The sequence below is a fragment of the Manis javanica genome, chromosome 15 (assembly GCF_040802235.1).
Source record: "Manis javanica isolate MJ-LG chromosome 15, MJ_LKY, whole genome shotgun sequence".
In the NCBI taxonomy this organism is placed as follows: Eukaryota; Metazoa; Chordata; class Mammalia; order Pholidota; family Manidae; genus Manis; species Manis javanica.
In genome coordinates this window covers 82,761,538-82,779,461 of record NC_133170.1, presented here as the reverse complement: position 1 = coordinate 82,779,461, position 17,924 = coordinate 82,761,538, and the positions used below count along the sequence as shown (strand labels likewise).

The 17,924-nt window shown below is 52.2% G+C and overlaps 1 protein-coding gene across 3 annotated transcripts; it reads left to right on the top strand.

Annotated features, from left to right (window-relative positions):
* Window positions 1-223: 223 nt before the first annotated feature.
* Window positions 224-17,113, top strand: PES1 (pescadillo ribosomal biogenesis factor 1). 3 transcript variants are annotated; one of them, XM_036993509.2, is made up of 15 exons: window positions 224-432; window positions 2,897-2,976; window positions 6,710-6,863; window positions 8,087-8,196; window positions 10,415-10,586; window positions 10,671-10,760; window positions 13,013-13,129; window positions 13,244-13,318; window positions 13,536-13,622; window positions 13,775-13,905; window positions 14,253-14,378; window positions 14,512-14,696; window positions 15,155-15,321; window positions 15,451-15,609; window positions 16,603-17,113. In XM_036993509.2, exons 1-15 carry the CDS (start codon window positions 409-411, stop codon window positions 16,684-16,686), a joined length of 1,761 nt encoding a protein of 586 aa, XP_036849404.2. In that variant the 5' UTR covers window positions 224-408; the 3' UTR covers window positions 16,687-17,113. The 3 variants fall into 3 exon arrangements, with proteins under 3 accessions (XP_036849404.2, XP_036849403.2, XP_036849402.2); XM_036993508.2 differs by having other exon boundaries at window positions 15,448-15,609; XM_036993507.2 differs by having other exon boundaries at window positions 226-432; window positions 15,155-15,609.
* The last annotated feature ends 811 nt before the right edge of the window (window positions 17,114-17,924 follow it).

Here is a 17,924-nt window from a genome sequence, read left to right as displayed (position 1 = left end):
CGCACGTCAGAGCGTGGCTTCATTGTGCATCCCAGAAGGCACTGCGCTTCTCTAAGCCCGCCGCTCCTCTGGGTCCCAGCACGCAAGGAGGCTCACACGGCGAGCGTTTGTCGTCAGGATGATTATAGAAATGCCTGAATATCTGCGTTTGTTTTAACATTGAGACGGTCTGCAACAGCTCATAGATAAGAAAGAGCACGAAAGACTGGTCTTAGTGATTTTTTCAGAGGGTTTAAGGGTAAAGCTCAGGGAAGGAAGCCGCATATTCCCCTAGACTCGCTCAGGCACCCCAGAGGGCCGCCCGCGCAGACCCGTGGCCACGTGGGGCCTGGGGCCCTCGGCAGGGCACGTGCGGGAGGAAGTGGCGCTGTCTCCGCGCGGCGCTTGGAAACCTCTCAGCGTGGAGCTATGGGGGGCTTGGAGAAGAAGAAGGTGATTGGGGGTAATACCGGGGCGGGGTGGCAAAGGGACGCCGTAAGGTGGGAGACGGGAGCTACGGAGCCTAGAGACTGCGCCCTGTCCCCGGCCTTGGGTTCCTCTGGGTATAGAAACGTCAGGGATCAACGCGTCGGGAGACGGCCGTCAGAAGGGGTTGGACGAGGGGCGAGGACGGCAGTGCTTGTCCGGTGATCTCCGGGAAAGAACCCCGGACTAGGGTGTAAAAGAGTTGAGGTTACCAAGCAAAGCTTCCCTCCAAAGGCAAGCTGAGTCCAAGGACAACTCTTTACTAAGAAAGTAATCAACATAGCGTAAAGTTAATCATTACGTCGAGCTCATCATCTCTAAAACTTACTTGCTTTTCTGTTGAACCAGGCCATGCCCTGGACACTGAGAGATGGAGATGTGAACAATCAGATGTGCTCCCTGCCTACCCCGAGCTCACTTTATACTGGGGAAGATGGAAGTAAACAACCAAGTAAAATGATCGCAGGTTGTTAAGCAAACGGGGGCTAACGGTGGATAAAATTAAAGGATACTTACTTCAGTTAGTGGTGTCTTGGGAGGTTTCTCTGTGTCATAACATTTAAGCTGAAATCAGAAAGATCGAAAGATCTCGGATAGGTTCTAGGTCATGGGAGTGCTTAATGGGCAAGCCTGGCAGAAGTAACTAAGTGCCTTGACCTTTAGGTAGGAAAGGCTTGCTGTGTGCAAGGAATAGGATGGCGGGGGTATAATGAACCAAGGGAAGAATTGGGTCTGGTGAGGTTGGGCTTCGACAGGGATGAGATCGTGCAAGGCCTATCATGAAAAGATTAGAGAAGGGATGAGAACAAGGAAGATGTTGGCCTTAAGTGCTTATTTAAGCTTGAAAATTTCTATTGCTAATTTGTGTTTACCCCAACACAGTATTGAGCACTAGCACATAGTGACTGGAACAACAAAAATGTAAGACGGAAAACTTTCCCTTCCCTGCAGCACAGATGCAGATATGTAAACAAATCATTACAGTTTTTAAAGCTGAGTTCATAACCGTTTTGAGCGAGATAACACTTTGTTGGGAAGGCTGTCCCGTGCATTACATGATGTTTGGCAGCATCCCTGACCTCTTACCCATTAGATGCCAGTAGCACCCAATAACCTAAAATGCCTTGTTCTTCTCCCCCACCCCCACGACCCAGGGAATAAAGTCAGCCCAGTTGAAAAATATTTATCCCCTTAATGTTTAAAAGCATAAGCATCGTGGCATAAGGCAAGAAAAACACTTTTAATGAAAATTCACCTTTCTGAGACAGTCTGAAACTCCTCTTTGTATCCCCAATAATGTCTGAAGGAAAGAGTGAATAAAGGGTGTGTTTGTGACTGGGGTTATTCATAAATAACCCTTAGGAGGCTACAGGTTTCTCTCTTTAGAATTAGACCTGGCCATTAAGGCTCCTGCTGTTATTCCAGAGAGAGAACTTGTTTGGAAAGGACATACTTGGTTAGTGCAAAGTTCTTAGGACATTGGCACTGCCACACTTCATCAGGGATACAGAGATGTGATGTGAGGCAGCATCTTGGCACCACAGACATCCACACCCATACGCTTCTTGGGGGTAGATAGACATTAGGCCGTTTGTCTTTACTGCTTCCAGTGCATCTAGCCTAATGCTTGGAACACAGTAGGAGCACTATTATTGCTGTTGAATGAATGAAGAAGGAGAAAGGCTTTGTGGCTTAGAACATGCATTCTCTGATAGTCACCCCCAAGGAAACAAAAATAGGGGAGGAGGAAAAGGGATCTTAGATATTATAATAGTTGTGTGTTCCTCTAAAGCGTCACATTATATAAACAGATCTATGGTTTATCTTTGATATTATCATTTCATGGGGCTGTGAGAGGGGGCGGCTAAGAGTAGAAAGCTCTAAAAAGGCTTCTGGTGATGGTGGGGTGGTTAAAATGAAAAAAAAAAAAGAAGTTGAGAACAGTGGCCAAGTGGACTAGATACTCAGGCTCTGGACTTGGACCTAGGTTTAAATCCCAGCTCCAACTCTTAAAAAGCTGTGTGACTTAGGTAAGGTTATTTCATTGAGGCTGTTTCCTCCCACATGGCAGGGGGCAGTTTTAATGGTACCCACCTCACCATTGTTGTAGGCTTAAATAATGTCTGGAAATCATTAATCATAATGGTCAATATTTAGAGCTACTAATAAGTGTTTGGCACAGCACCTAATCCGCAGCAACCTCATGGTCCTGACATCAAGCAGGTGTATGTGTCTTTTACACTGGCTACTGCAAGGATGTGCGGGAGAGATTATTCACACAGGCCTCCTTCCCTACAGCATTTCCTGTCCCAGAAGGCTCTTGGCCACTTATCCATAGTGGTAGATGCTTCTGGCATGAGGCATTGCCCAGAGATGGATGCCATTCACTGCAATCATTGCTGATGGAGAATTGGTTTTTTTTTCTCCCCAGTATGAACGAGGCTCTGCCACCAACTACATCACCCGAAACAAAGCCCGCAAGAAGCTGCAGCTGAGCTTGGCTGACTTCAGGTAAGGTGGAAGGGAGTAGAACAGTGGGACCTGGCGATACCTGGGCAGTGAATTGCATAGTGAAAACTCAGCACATCCCTGTCTTAAGCTTTGTTGCTACAAACTCTGTCTGGAGTTCTGTTACTCCTTGTGTTTCTTGCCTGGCTTCACTTGAGTGAGCTGTGCTTTGCCTGGTGTGGTCTTGGGGAAGCTGCCATCCTGTGTCATCAGAATGGGCCCACTGCTGTTCTCTCTCTGGGTCTTTGTCACCCATCCCCTCCCTTCTGGTGGAAGAGACCCCTGGTGCTGCAGCTAGGGATGCTCAGCTGCAGATAAAGAGTCCAGTACAGACTCCTCTGCATCCTGTAGACCCTACTGCTTGGCCTATTTTTAGTCCTACTGGTGCACCCAGCACTAACCCCCTTATTGCCTTTCTCCTTCTTTTTCTTGGACCTCTTTAACTTTTTTATTGTTATTTTTATTTTTTTATAATGCTTTTATTTTGGTATCATTAATGTACAATTACATGAGCAACATTATGGTTACTAGACTCCCCCCAGTATCAAGTCCCCACCACATACCCCATTACAGTCACTGTCCATCAGCGTAGTAAGATGCTATAGAATCACTACTTGTCTTCTCTGTGTTATACTGCCTTCCCTGTGTCCCCACCACCACATTATGTGTGCTAATTGTAATGTCCCTTTTTCCCCCTTATCCCTCACTTCCCACCCATCCTCCCCAGTCCCTTTCCCTTTGGCAACTGTTAGTCCATTCTTGGGTTCTGTGAGTCTGTTGCTGTTTTGTTCCTTCAGTTTTTGCTTTGTTCTTATACTACACAGGTGAGTGAAATCATTTGGTATTTGTCTTTCTCCACCTGGCTTATTTCACTGAGCATAATACCCTCTAGCTCCATCCATGTTGTTGCAAATGGTAGGATTTGTCGTCATCTTATGGCTGAATAATATTCCACTGTGTATATGTACCACATCTTCTTTATCCATTCATCTACTGATGGACACTTAGGTTGCTTCCATATCTTGGCTATTGTAAATAGTGCTGCGATAAACATAGTGGTGCATATGTCCTTTTGAATCTGAGAAGTTGTATTCTTTGGGTAAATTCCAAGGAGTGGGATTCCCTAGTCAAATGGTATTTCTATTTTGAGTTTTTTGAGGAACCTCCATACTGCTTTCCACCATGGTTGAACTAATTTACATTCGCACCAGCAGTGTAGGAGGGTTCCCCTTTCTCCGCATCCTCGCCTACATTCGTTGTTGTTTGTCTTTTGGATGTTGGCCTTCCTAACTGGTGTGAGGTGATAGCTCATTGTGATTTTAATTTGCATTTCCCTGATGATTAGTGAGATGGAGCATCTTTTCATGTGTCTGATGGCCATCTGAATTTCTTCTTTGGGAAAGTGTCTGTCTAGCCCCTCTGCCCATTTCTTAATTGGCTCATTTGCTTTTTGTTTGTTGAGGTGTGTAAGCTCTTTATATAATTTGGATGTCAACTCTTATCGGATCTGTCATTTATGACTATTCTCCCATACTATATGATATCATTTTGTTCTACTGATGGTGTCCTTTGCTGTACAGAAGCTTTTTAGTTTGACATAGTCCAACTTGTTTATTTTTGCTTTTGTTTCCCTTGCCCGTGAAGATATGTTCATGAAGAAGTTGCTCATGTTTATATCTAAGAGATTTTTGCCTATGTGATTTTTCCTAACAGTTTTATGGTTTCATGACTTATATTCAAGCAATTGATCCATTTTGAGTTTACTTTTGTGTATGGGGTTAGACAATAATCCAGTGTCATTCTCTTACATGTAGCTGTCCTGTTTTGCCAACACCAGCTGTTGAAGAGGCTGTCATTTTCCCATTGTATATCCATGGCTCCTTTATCATATATTAATTGACCGTATATGCTTGGGTTTATATCAGGACTCTCTAGACTGTTCCATTGGTCTATGGATCTGTTCTTGTGCCAGTACCAAATTGTCTTGATTACTGTGGCTTTGTAGTAGAGCTTGAAGTCAGGGAGCATAATCTCCCCAGCTTTATTTTTCCTTCTCAGGATTGCTTTGGCTATTCATGGTCTTAGGTGGTTCCATATGAATTTTAGAACTATTTGCTGCAGTTTGTTGAAGAATGCTGTTGGTATTTTGATAGGAATTGCATTGAATCTGTAGATTGCTTTAGGCAGGATGGCCATTTTGACAATATTAATTCTTCCTATCCATGAGCATGGGATGTGTTTCCATTTATTGCTATCTTCTTTAATTTCTCTCATGAGTGTCTTGTAGTTTTCAGGGTATAGGTCTTTCACTTCCTTGGTTAGGTTTGTTCCTAGGTAGTTTATTCTTTTTGATACAATTGTGAATGGAATTGTTTTCCTGATTTCTCTTTCTGCTAGTTCATTGTTAGTGTATAGGAATGCAATAGATTTCTGTGTATTAATTTTGTATCCTGCAACTTTACTGAATTCAGATATTAGATCTAGTACTTTTGGAGTGGATTCTTTTGGATTTTTTATGTAGGATATCATGTCATCTGCAAACAGGAACAGTTTAACTTCTTCCTTGCCAATCTGGATGCCTTTTATTTCTTTGTGTTGTCTGATTGCTGTGGCCAGGACCTCCAGAACTATGTTGAATAACAGTGGGGAGAGTGGGCATCCTTGTCTTGGTCCCCATCTTAAAGGCTTCTTGCTGTTCAGTATAATGTTGGCTGTGGGTTTGTCATATATGGCCTTTATTATGTTGAGGTACTTGCCCTCTATACTCATTTTGTTGAGAGTTTTTATCATGAATGGATGTTGAATTTTGTTGAATGCTTTTTCAGCATCTGTGGAGATGATCATGTGGTTTTTGTCCTTTTTGTTGATGTGGTTGGATGATGTTGATGGATTTTCAAATGTTGTACCATCCTTGCATCCCTGGGATGCATCCCACTTGATCATGATGTATAATCTTTTTGATGTATTTTTGAATTCGGTTTACTAATATTTTGTTCAGTATTTTTTGCATCTATGTTCATCAATAATATTGGTCTGTAATTTTCTTTTTTTTTAGGTGTCTTTGCCTGGCTTTAGTATTAGAGTGATGTTCACCTCGTGGAACGAGTTTGGGAGTATTCCCTTCTCTTCTACTTTTTGGAAAACTTTAAGGAGGATGGGAATTAGGTCTTCACTAAATGTTTGATAAAATTCAGCATTGGTCCAAGGGTTTTGTTCTTAGGTACGTTTTTGATTACCAATTCAATTTCCTTACTGGTAATTGGTCTGTTCAGATTTTCTGTGTCTTCCTGGGTCAGCCTTGGAAGGTTGTATTTTTCTAGAAAGTTGTCTATTTCTTCTAGGTTATCCAGTTTGTTAGCATATAATTTTTCATAGTATTCTCTCATAATTCTCTGTATTTCTGTGGTGTCCGTAGTGATTTTTCACCTTTGTCCTTCTTGTTTGGATGCTGTCCCCTCTGCCTTTTATGTGGCTGATAATAAGCAAAGCCTCTCCTATCTCCCCATGCTGAAAGAGGAACCTGCCGTCTGGCCCCTGTCAGCATCCTGATTGTTTTCCTTTCTGGTACTTGTGACAGTAAGTGTTTTCAGGGAACTTGTGATTGTCAGACCCCTGCACTAGCGTGTGAGTTCTCCAAGGGCAGAGCCCCACAGCCCCTATTCACTGCTATTTTCCATACCTGGCATCCCAATATTCAGCATGCTTACTGACAGAAGGATGGGCTTTTTTCTTCCAGGCGGCTCTGCATCCTGAAGGGCATTTATCCCCATGAACCCAAACACAAGAAGAAGGTTAACAAGGGCTCTACAGCGGCCCGAACTTTTTACCTTATCAAAGACATCAGGTTCCTCCTGCATGAACCCATCGTCAACAAGTTCCGGGAATATAAGGTGAGGCCTGGGCTCTAGGGTTTAGATGGGGCCCCTTGCCACTCTGCGATCCACTGATTGTGACCTGGGCAGTTGTTAAACCTCTCTGAGTAAGCCTATGTGAAGGGTGAGGGAATTTTACCTCTTGAGGGTTAACTGAAATCACACGTGCAGTAATCTTTTATGTAGAACCTGGCAAATGATCAGTGCTGTACCTGTTGCACCTTTCCTTAGGTTTTTCGGGGAGACTAAATGTACTGCCTCTGAGGCAAAGATGGTGCTATTCAGGGGCTCTAGCCCAAAGAAACCTCTCCTATTTGGGTTCTTTCTGGAGTTGTTCCCAGAGGATCAAGCTTTACATTCCACAGATAGAAACCATTAAATGCTTAAATACCATGGGAAATAGAAATCCATGTATAATAAATGCGAATTATTGAAAGTAAAGTAGAGCACTGCTGCTGAAGCCTTTGCCTAGCAGCCGGTGCAGGCTGAGGCCCTTGGCTGGGAAGGGCAGAGCGCCATCTGGAGGCCACAGGAGACTGGCGGCCGCTGCTGCTGGCCCTCCTGCCCAAGCCCACTGAGCTGGGTGGCCGGCCCAGCTTTGTTGCCGGCTTTTGCAGCTACATAACTCCGCACTGGAAGAGGGCCCCCTGGGGGAAATGGTGTCTTGAAGCTGCTGTCCATGAGCCGAGCAGAGGCAGCCTTCGAGCTCTGCAGAGCACCGAGGGCAGCCTGGCCAGAAGTACTGGGAAGGAAGAAGTCAGGTGGTTTGGGGCCCCGGGCCCGTGACTGGCCTCAGCTGCATTTCCCTGTATGGCCTAGCTCCACCCATACACCCGTGGCTTGTTTCATGCCCACACAGACTGGTGTTGGGAACAAAGGCCAGCCCTCCTGACCCTGACCTGTCTCGCTGGCAAGTCGCGGCTTCTCTTCTCAGTTGGAAAATGGGGCTGAAGACATGTTTTCATGTAAACATGCGAGTGGATACCTGTGGGTGGATATCCCCTTTCACCCCTCAGAGGGGAGCAGCAGGCTGGCGCTGCTCAGCGGAGAGAGCCGGTTTGCCAGTCCTTGGGCTTGGCTGTTCTGCAGCTCCCGGGCTGAGGAGGCAGGCGGCGCAGTCCGACAGCCATGGCCAGTGTCTGGAGGCCTTCAGAGTCCTCCCGCCCCACATGTTCCTCCTCCAGGAGAGGGGTCTCCAGGGGCCCTCGGCCCCAGCACAGTGGTGTCCTCCCCTCTTGCAGGTGTTCGTCCGGAAGCTCCGGAAAGCATACGGGAAGAGTGAGTGGAACACTGCAGAACGTCTGAAGGACAACAAGCCCAACTATAAGCTTGACCACATTGTCAAGGAGCGGTGAGTTGGGGACTCAGTCCTAGCACTGGGGGTACAGTGGGGAGCAAGGCCAACACCTGCTCAGGTTGCAGGTGTCCTTTTGGAGGAAGCAGACCAAAAAGCAGACAAAATGTTATGATGACCGCAAGTCACAGTGAGAGCCTGAGGGATGCTACTCGCATGAAGGGAACTGGGGGACGTATGTTACTCAGTATTGTCAGAGGGGCTGTCTTGAGGAGAGCCATTTGAGCCAGCCAGTGGGGAGCAAGTCCAAGCAGAGGAAACAGCAAGTGCAGAGGTCCTGTGGTGAGAGAGCTCAAGTTCTGCAGGGTGCCGCCAAGTGCATGGTCTGACCTGGAAGATGTGGCTGGGTGCCTCTGATCTTAAGCGTTCTTTGCCCAGCCTTCTCAGCAGTCCCACTCACTCATTGGCTAAGTCCCTGGTTCTTAACCAAGGGTACTTCTGCCCCCCCAAGGGGACATTTGGAAATGTCTGGTTCTCATGACTTGGATGGTGGGGGTTCTAGTGGTTTTTAGAGGCCAGAGATGCTGCTGGCAGCCCTCACAACCCCAATCAACGTGGCCTGAAGTGTCAGTAGTGGTAAGGTTCAGAAACCCTGGGCTAAATGAGTATCCATCTTCTTCTGGGGGCTGACGGCCTGTGAACACTTAGCTCGAGGCTGGACAGACTTGACTGGCACAGGTAGGGTCCCGATCTTGGAGCTTGACACTGGGTGTCCCAGCCCTGTGCCTGCATGCTGGGCAGCCTGAGAGTAGTTTACTGCTCTGAGCAAGTCCCCCTGTCTAACAGAGAGATGACGGTGGCTCAGTCCTGCCTGGGACACACAGCTGTGGTATGAAACAAATGAAAATGCTAGAAAAAAATCAAGTGTCGGGGTTCATGCACACACCAGGTGGTAGTGTGTTGTGCTGTTTCCACTCCATACTGCCCCATCTCTGAGGCCATTACTTAAGAAAGAAAAGCAGGTGACTCAGAAATGGCCAGGGCTGTTACTAGACAGGGCCGGAGTCGGTGGTTTGTCTGTGAGATCGAGAGTGAGGCAGCTGCGGGGCGTCAGAGCGGGGCTGCCTGAGGCCACTGCTGCTGCCCTGCTGTCTTGTCAGAGGCCCCTGCAGGCTTTCTTCTGTCTCGAAGACTGGGTTTGAAGACCGGCGAGTGAGTGATGCCTTCTAGGGCTGGAAGGACCTCGGCCATCTCTGGTCCTACGGCTTTCAGAGGGCCCTTTCTGCGAAAGGAAGCTTCCTGGAAGGTGGCTTGGATGCCAGAGGCTCTGACATCTGCTCTGGCTGGGGGACGGACACTTGAGAAGCCCAGTCTGCCCACTTGTCTCTAGGCATTTCCAGGGAGCTGCAAGAGCCCGTTTTAAACTAGCAGTCTGATCCAACAATGTCATTTTCCAAATGACAGCACTGGGGTTGGGTGAGGCAAAGTGACTCACTCCGGGTCACCGTGGACCGTGGGGCTGGAATCCCAGTGGCATTGCTCGTACTCTGGCGTCCTTTCCGTGACCCACACCTCAGTGGGGCAGCTGTGCAGTAGAGCATCCTGCCAGGTCTGGCTTGTTCTCACTGCCTTCCTAGTTTAGCACAGGGTGTGTCTGATTGGCCACTGCAAGCACTTCCTTGCTCTGGCTCTTCCTGGCTCAGGACCCACTTCTAGCATTTTTACCATCCGGTCCTAACTGGTTCTACAAACTAGATGGAGGTCTGGATGATGAGAGACAAGACGTAATCCACTCTGGTGACTGTGGCCAGGCCAAGGGACAAGCACTGCTGAGAACAGGCAGGCACCCCCCTCCAGGTCCGCTAGGGCAGCATCACGTTTTTTTGTCTTCTGGCTTGGACCTCCAGATAGATTTCTTTTGAACTAAAGTTTCCATCTTGAAAAAGAGAGAGCCGCTGACTAGGTCTGTTCTCTTTGACCACCGATGCCCTCCGCATGTGAGAGGGCGTCACCCATGAGTCAGCACTGAGTCCTGGTGAGCAGTGGGTATCTTGAGGACCCTGTCAGGTATCTCTGCTCGTCTGAGCCAGTGTCCTAGTTCTGTGGCTCCTCCTATGACTGGGGAAGTGGGCACTGCCGGGCCCCTGGGCAGTCGTAGTGGCAAGGCCCGGCGTGGGAACGTGATCTCTGGGTTGGCTCACAGGATGGGGCCAAGGGCGCAGACCTCCTTCGGAGCCCGTGCTGAGTGTGTGAACACTGCCCCCCTGGTCCACAGGTACCCCACATTCATAGATGCTCTGCGGGACCTGGATGACGCCCTCTCCATGTGCTTCCTCTTCTCCACCTTCCCTCGGACTGGCAAGTGCCACGTGCAGACCATTCAGCTGTGCCGCCGGCTCACTGTGGAGTTCCTGCGCTACATCATTGCCGCCCGTGCCCTGCGCAAGGTGAGCCAGGGCCACCTGTGGGGCCCCACCCTGCGCCGTGCGCTGCCACTCTGCTTTTCACCACGTTGTCCCCCTGCCCCCCAGGTCTTCCTGTCCATCAAAGGCATTTACTACCAGGCTGAGGTGCTGGGCCAGCCCATTGTGTGGATCACGCCCTACTCCTTCTCCCATGACGTGAGTGCCCGTGGGGAGGGGCTTGTCCTGGGCATTGTTCCCTCTCTGGCTCCTAGACAGAGCTGACGGCAGGGGCGAAGGGGGGACTCTGCTGTCCTGCAGAGTCCAGATGTGCTGGGTTCTGAAGTGCCGGCCTGGGCAGCGGGGGCGCTTGCTGCACAGCACCATGGTAACGCCCAAGCCAGCCTCGTTCCAGGACCCCACACTGGGTGACTGGGACACTTCCTGCACCTTTCTGTACCTCAGTTAATGATGCACTTCCACTCCAAGCCTTTCAGTGAGAATTTAAGAAAGAAAATCAGAGTGCCATTGCTTGACCTTTGGAGTTGGTGAATAAACAGTGAGCTGCGCAGGGCCTGGACAGGGGCCGAGCCCAGCCCGACCCTCAGGCTCCCTGGGGGCCGCATCCTGCTCTGCCGCTGGTGGCTGCCCGACCTCGGCCAAGCTGCTTTGCCTGACTCAGCTTCCCCAGCCCGTCCCCTCGCAGGGCTGGTGTCGGGGGGAGGTTGGGCAGGGTGAGCACTAGAGAAGCAGTAGCATGTGGGGCCACTTCCTCTTTTTCCTTTTTTTTTTTCAGACTGGGCATTTTGGATTTCCAGGGATCCATGGGGAGAAATTCTGGCTTTGCCTTGTCATGGGGCATCATTAGCTTCTAGTCCCCTACAGGGTCTTAGCCAAGCTCTGCCTGATTTATTCTGTGGGCCTGTGTTTGACGCAGCTTCCTGCCTATGCACTGCGCACAAACCGGTGCCCTCAGCGGAGAGCCAACATGCTGGCCTAGCTGGACAGTGGGTTTGCTGAACAGGTTGCTAGGCCCTCCAGAGTAGGACCCAGGCTGATAGTGGGTTTGGGGGTGGGGTGCTGCTCAGCGCTGGGCTGTGGGAAATGGAGCTGGTGCTCAGATGTCTTGGAAGGGTGGAGGTGTGAGTGGGGGGACAAGTGGAGTACCTCTTGGCCCCTGGGTCCCCAGAGCCCAGGTCACTGCCTGATGGTGGGCTGCAGGAACAGCACACCAAGCATAAAAGGGACGTTGTGTTCACTACCTGTTTGTGGGTGCTCTAGGGTGAGCTGGGGTGTGGTCCTCTCCCCTGCCCCCTGGTCTGCCGGGGGTTGGTTGTGAGCGTGGATTAGCTGTGGCTGTAGTTTGTCTGTGGGTGAGAGATGGGCTTGGCCCTCAGCAATCCCTGCTCAGGGGGGCAGGCATGTGTGCAAGAGCCTGTGGCCCTTCCCCTCCCCGTACGCACCTCCTCTCCTCCTTCCTTTCCGCCTTCCATCCTTCCTTTCTGGCCCACCCTCCCCTTCCTTCTCTCTGATGTCCCACCCCCGTGCTGCTCAGACCAGTCTTTGTGTGTGTCCTCCGGGTGGTGAATAGGGCCCTGTGGAGGCCACCCTCCACACAGCTGGCCCCGGGGGAAGGGAACAGGCCACCCATTCCTCCTTCCTGGCCTGCTCACTGCTGCTACTTCCTCGCAGCAGGAAAACGGTGCAGGGGGTGGGGTGGACTGGCCCTGTGTCGTAGCGAAGGCCTGACGTGCCCCCTCCTCCCGAGCAGTCGGTGCTAGGCTCCCCAGAGTAGGACCCCAGGCTGGTGGCGTGGGGTGCACTCAGCACTGGGCTGTAGGAAATGGACTTGGTGCTCCGATGTCTTGGAAGGGTCAAGGTATGAGTGAGGGGACAGGCAAGGTACCTCTCGGCCCCTGCATCCCCAGAGCCCAGGTCATGCCTGATGATGGGCTGGAGGAGCAGCTCAGAGTCACGGGCACACCAAGCACAAAAGAGACATGATCATTTCTAGTTTTGACATTGTTTGGCATGTCCTCTGTCCAGGTCCCAGGTTGGTAGGGCTGGGCTGGGGCTCCTTGTTTGTAGAGGGCAGTCAGTGCTACTCAAGAGTTGAGGTACTTCGGTTGCGGTTTGGGTCTCAGGTCCTTGTTTTGTTTTGCTTTATCAGCTCCTCAAGGAAAAAGATGAGCGCGTCCATGTCCGCCTTGTTGGCTTGGGAATCCGGCACGGGTCTCCAGGATCCCCCCCAACACTTGGGGCCCTTGTGCAGAGCCTCACTGGTGCCCAGAATGCTCCTGGGGTGGTGCCATGCAGTGCAGCCCCTTCCTGTGTGGCAGTGCTCTGAAGGCAGGGCTGCCCGGGAGGAGTCTGTGGGCCTCGGGCCAGAGCCCCTGCCCTGTGCGGCCTGTCAGTGCCACCTTCTCCCCATTACTTGCCCTGCATTGCTGATGCGCCTGTTGTGCCTCCAGCACCCGACGGACGTGGACTACCGTGTCATGGCCACCTTCACCGAGTTCTACACCACCCTGCTGGGCTTTGTCAACTTCCGCCTCTACCAGTCGCTCAACCTGCACTACCCCCCCAAGGTAGGGCCCCAGTCCAGCCCAGCGCCCTCTCCTCACTGTGCGGGGGCCACGGCCCTTCTCTCACCATGGGGCAGGGACTGTGGTGTCCTCTCGCCCTGACATTTCCCCTCACAGCTGGAGGGTCAGTCCCCCGCAGAAGTGAAGGCCAGTGAGGACACCTACGCATTGGACTCTGAGAGTTCTATGGAGGTAAGAGAGGCTTCTCGAGCATTGGTCCCCCAAAAAGGTGGTCCTGGCCTGGGGGTGGGTGGTCTCAGGACTTGCACTCGGAACCCAAACCCACTTATGTCCCAGAACTGTTGCTGCTTCCCACCCCCCCACCCTGGCCGCACCCCATTCAAGGTGCCCACCTGCAAGGGGCAGCCTTGCAGCCCTGCAGCCCTGCTCCCCTGCTCCCTCCCTGTAGAAGCTGGCGGCCCTCGGTGCCAGTCTAGCCCGCGTGGTGGTGCCTGCAGAGGAGGAGGCCGAGGTGGATGAGTTCCCTGCCGATGAGGTGAGGACCGCGCCCCTTCCAGGAGGAGGGTATGGATGAGTGCTGGGACTGGGCTCTAGAAGGAAGCTGCTGGGGGGTCATCCCCAGCCCCTCCCTACAAGTGGGGGTGAGGGCAGACCTGAGGGTGCAAGGCCTGGCCCCTTTCATGGCAGGAGATGACGGCACAGGAGGAGGACCGCAGGAAGGAACTGGAGGCACAGGAGAAACACAAGAAGCTCTTCGAGGGCCTGAAGTTCTTCCTGAACCGGGAGGTGCCCCGCGAGGCCCTGGCTTTTGTTATCAGGTGGGGGGCCGACGGCGCTGGCTCTGCCCCCCTAAGCCAGAGCCTGCCCTGGGTGCCTCTCAGGGACATCAGGGTGGTGCCACTAGCCAGGTCTCAGGGCTGCTGTAGGGATTCCACGAAACGGTGCATGGAAGGCGCTCAGTACATCCCAAGCACACGGGAAGCACTTGTCACAGGGCAGCTTACGTCACCTTCTCTCCAGCTTAGGGTAGAAGGTCTCCGCTGGGCCAGCACTGGAGGTGTTGGCTAGACGGGGAGATCTTGGGGTGGTGGGCTTGCAGGCCTGTGGGTCCCAAGGCAGGCACTCATGCCTGAAGTACTGTTGTGGCTTCTCCCTGTGCTTATAGGAGTTTTGGGGGAGATGTGTCCTGGGACAAATCTCTGTGCATTGGAGCTACTTATGATGTCACCGATTCCTGCATCACCCACCAAATTGTCGACCGGCCTGGGCAGCAGACCCCTGTCATTGGCAGGTAGGCCCCTAAGGCCCTTGTCTTCTCCACCTGTTTGGGTCTCTAGGTGCAGAGGTCGGTCTCCAGGCCCTTGCCAATATAGTAGGGCCTCAGATTGCCCCTGTGACCTGTCTCTGATGCCATTCTGCACCAGGTACTACGTGCAGCCCCAGTGGCTGTTTGACTCTGTGAACGCCCGGCTCCTCCTCCCCGTGGCAGACTACTTCCCTGGGGTGCAGCTGCCCCCACATCTCTCGCCCTTCGTGTCAGAGAAGGAAGGCGATTATGTCCCCCCTGAGAAGCTGAAGCTGCTGGCCCTGCAGCGGGGAGAGCACCCAGGTGGGTGGGAGGGGGTGGGCAGGGTGATGGGGTGGACTGGCTTTGGGCCCCTGGGCTCAGCTGGCTACCGCCCTTCCTGGCTGCAAAGGTGGCAGGGCCCAGGGAGCAGGCGGCAAGGGCACAGAGCCCTTTAAACCCACCTTTGGAGTAAGGCTTAGGGGAAGGGGGCATTTGTGTCCAACAGCCAGGTGTTCCTTGACGTTGAGAGTAACAGCAGAAAGGTGGGCTGGAAGTTGCCACTGATGTTTACATAGAGGCAGCAGAGCTTGTGAGCGTGAGGCCTAGGGTTTCCTCTGACAGCAGCCTGGGGCTCTCAGGAGAGGGGACCACAGTTGGGACAGCCTTGCACTGCCTTGGATGGTCCCCATGGCTTGAGAGGGTGGGCCTGGTGCCAGGCCTCACCTTGGGAGAGAAAGAGCAGGCTCCCAGGGCATCTTGAAGTCATCGGCTTTTTACAGGCAGTTTGAATGAATCCGAAGAGGAGGTTGAGGATGACAGTGAAGGTGACGGTGACGGTGATGAAGGGGAAGAAAATGAGGAGGAGGAGGAAGATGGAGAAGCCGGTTCAGAGAAGGAGGAAGAGGCCCGACTGACAGCCCTGGAGGAGCAGAGGATGGAGGGGAAGGTACTGGGGAGCTCACGCACTGGCCGTCTCGGTGTCAGCTCAGGCACGGAAGGGCAGGCACGCGGGGACGGGCCGCGGGAGGCACTGGGGTGCCTGCATCCACAGGCGTCTGCCCCGTGTTCTCAGCAGCCCAGGGTGATGGCAGGCACAGTGAAGGTGGAGGACAAGCAGCGGCTGGCCCAGGAGGAGGAGAGCGAGGCCAAGCGCCTGGCCATCATGATGATGAAGAAGCGGGAGAGGTACCTGTACAACAAGATCATGTTTGGCAAGAGGCGCAAAATCCGCGAGGTGAGTCTCTGCCACCCTCCTGAGGCTCCAGCTGTGGCTGCACAGGTGAACTTCGAGGCTGACCGGCCGTCCTCCGTGCAGACCCCACGCTGGGCCTTCTCCCGGCCTTTCTCAGATCCAGCCTCTGGAGCCCCCACACAGCCCGTGCGGGCACCTGGGCTTCCGTCCGGGCTTTAATCTCCTTCCCGTGCCAGCTGTTTCTAGGTTCTGCTGGGGTCTGGGGACAGAACTGTCCCAGCCGACTTGGGGTCTGCTCTTAGGCAGGACCTCTTACAGAAGGGCATGAAAGCAGGAGGAACTGGGGGAGATTTGGGTTAAGCCCCTTTGTTTTGTTTCCTCTTGTTTACAAAGTCACATACACTCACTATAAAACACAATTATTTTTGAAGTTCCCTGCACACTAGAACTCTGTATGGCTGGGGTGACCTGTAGTGACTGGTGATTTTGGAGGTCCCGTGCCACATACAGATGATGAGTTGCAGTGTTTTTGACTTAACTGTAGTGTGAACTTCTCACTGCAATGTCTTTACAATATGTGGCCTGTTCCCTGCTGTTAGGATTAAATTTATTCCCATTTTTAGTCAGTCTTAGAAAACACCCTCAGCCTATCCCTGCCTGCCTCGGAATGTTGCTGCAGGATAATTTCTTCCGAGTGTGGTTGCCAAGTTGAAAGGTCAACCCATTTTGTTAGACACATTGCCTGGCGTTCCCCTCCCCAGCGGTGCCTGGCACAGGTTTGAGTGGCGGCTCTGGGAGCCTGAGCTCTGGATTGCTGTGGGCCTATAAAATTATAGAGTCAGAAGGTCAAAGGTGAAGGCTTGTGTCCTCACTTGAGGTTTTCAGGTAGGTTTGTTTTTCTTCATGGCAGTTTGCTTGTTAGCATTTCAGGAAGCCCTGCTTTTAAGGAATGGCCTCATGTAGAAGAAAGGGGAGTACCCTCCCCTGCACCCCACACCCCGCCCCATCCCAGCCTCATCCCTTCCTTCCTCACAGGCCAACAAACTGGCGGAGAAGCGGAAAGCCCACGATGAAGCCGTGAAGTCTGAGAAGAAGGCCAGGAAGGGACGGCCAGTGTGAGTGCTACAGCCTCTTGATGGGCAAGGCCAGCTTCTGCCAGCTGGACTTGGCACAGATGGCCAGAGGACTAAGCTTGGTGACAGACCAGAGTCTCTTCTGTTTCCCTCCCCCTTTCCCCCCTCCTGCTGGGCTTCCTCTCTTGCTCCCTGGCTGGGCCTATGGGCAGCCCCAGTCTCCCTTGGATGGAGCTCCCTGCTGGTGACTGGGCAGAGGAGAGGCCTCTGCCCAGCCCATCTCGATGCTTCCAGGAGTCCGTGACTTGAGGGGCAGCAGTCCAGCCAGCCCCTCATCAGCTGCTCCCATTCACCCTGGCTTTCAGCAGCACCCCTCCCACATGCAGTTGGACCCATGATTCTTCTGGTGCTGTGATGGGGCGAGGGTGGGCAAGTATTGGTTATTAAATGGCTGGAATTTGCAGCCAATTGAATTCTGTGTTCATGAGCCTTTCTGGGATTGGAGAAGGGCCACCTAGTGCCCTGTGCTTCAGGCTGGGCAAGCCCTGGGTATTTACTGACAAAGTCCTGGTCACTGCTTAGAGCCTGCTGGATGTCCAAGGACACCTTTGGGTCCAAGGATGTCAGAAGGTAGGTGCAGAGGTTCTGGGCTTGGGCTCTGAAGTTGGTCTACCTGTAGCTCACTTTCTAGCCCAGGTACTTTTCCTCTTTGAACCTGTTTCCTCATGTGTAAATTAGGGGTAGAAATTCTGGAGCCTTCCAGGGGCGTGTAGAGGGTTCAGCGATGTGATACAGACTCAGTAGTGGCAAGCATCTAGAAAGGAAAGTGCTCAGTAAACACCAGCTGTGATTGTTACTACTTCCTGCTGGAGTTAACCCAGAAGATAAAGCCAGTGAGTGCCTGAAGGATTGGCAGGGCCTAACTTTACCTTGTCGCTCATTGGCAAAACCACTGGTAACTCCCCTTGAGAGTGTTGCCAGCAGCCTGACTTGTGACTCCTGCTGGGCCATCCTCACAGCTTCCCGCCTGACCCAGGCAGTGCCCTTGCTGAAGTCCATGGGGACACACCTTTGCCCAAGACTGCAAGTGCCTCGCGGCAGAGGCAGGGTCAGAATGCAGGCTTGGGAATGTCACTCAGCTCTCCGGGTCAGGCAGGGAGTTTCTGAATAGCAGCCCTAGGATGCCCTGGTGGGCTGAGAACTGTCAGGAGCAGAGGTGAGGGTGTGGAAGTGTGGTTTTGGAACTGGGCTCCACCTTCCTGATATCTAGGCACCTAAGGACCT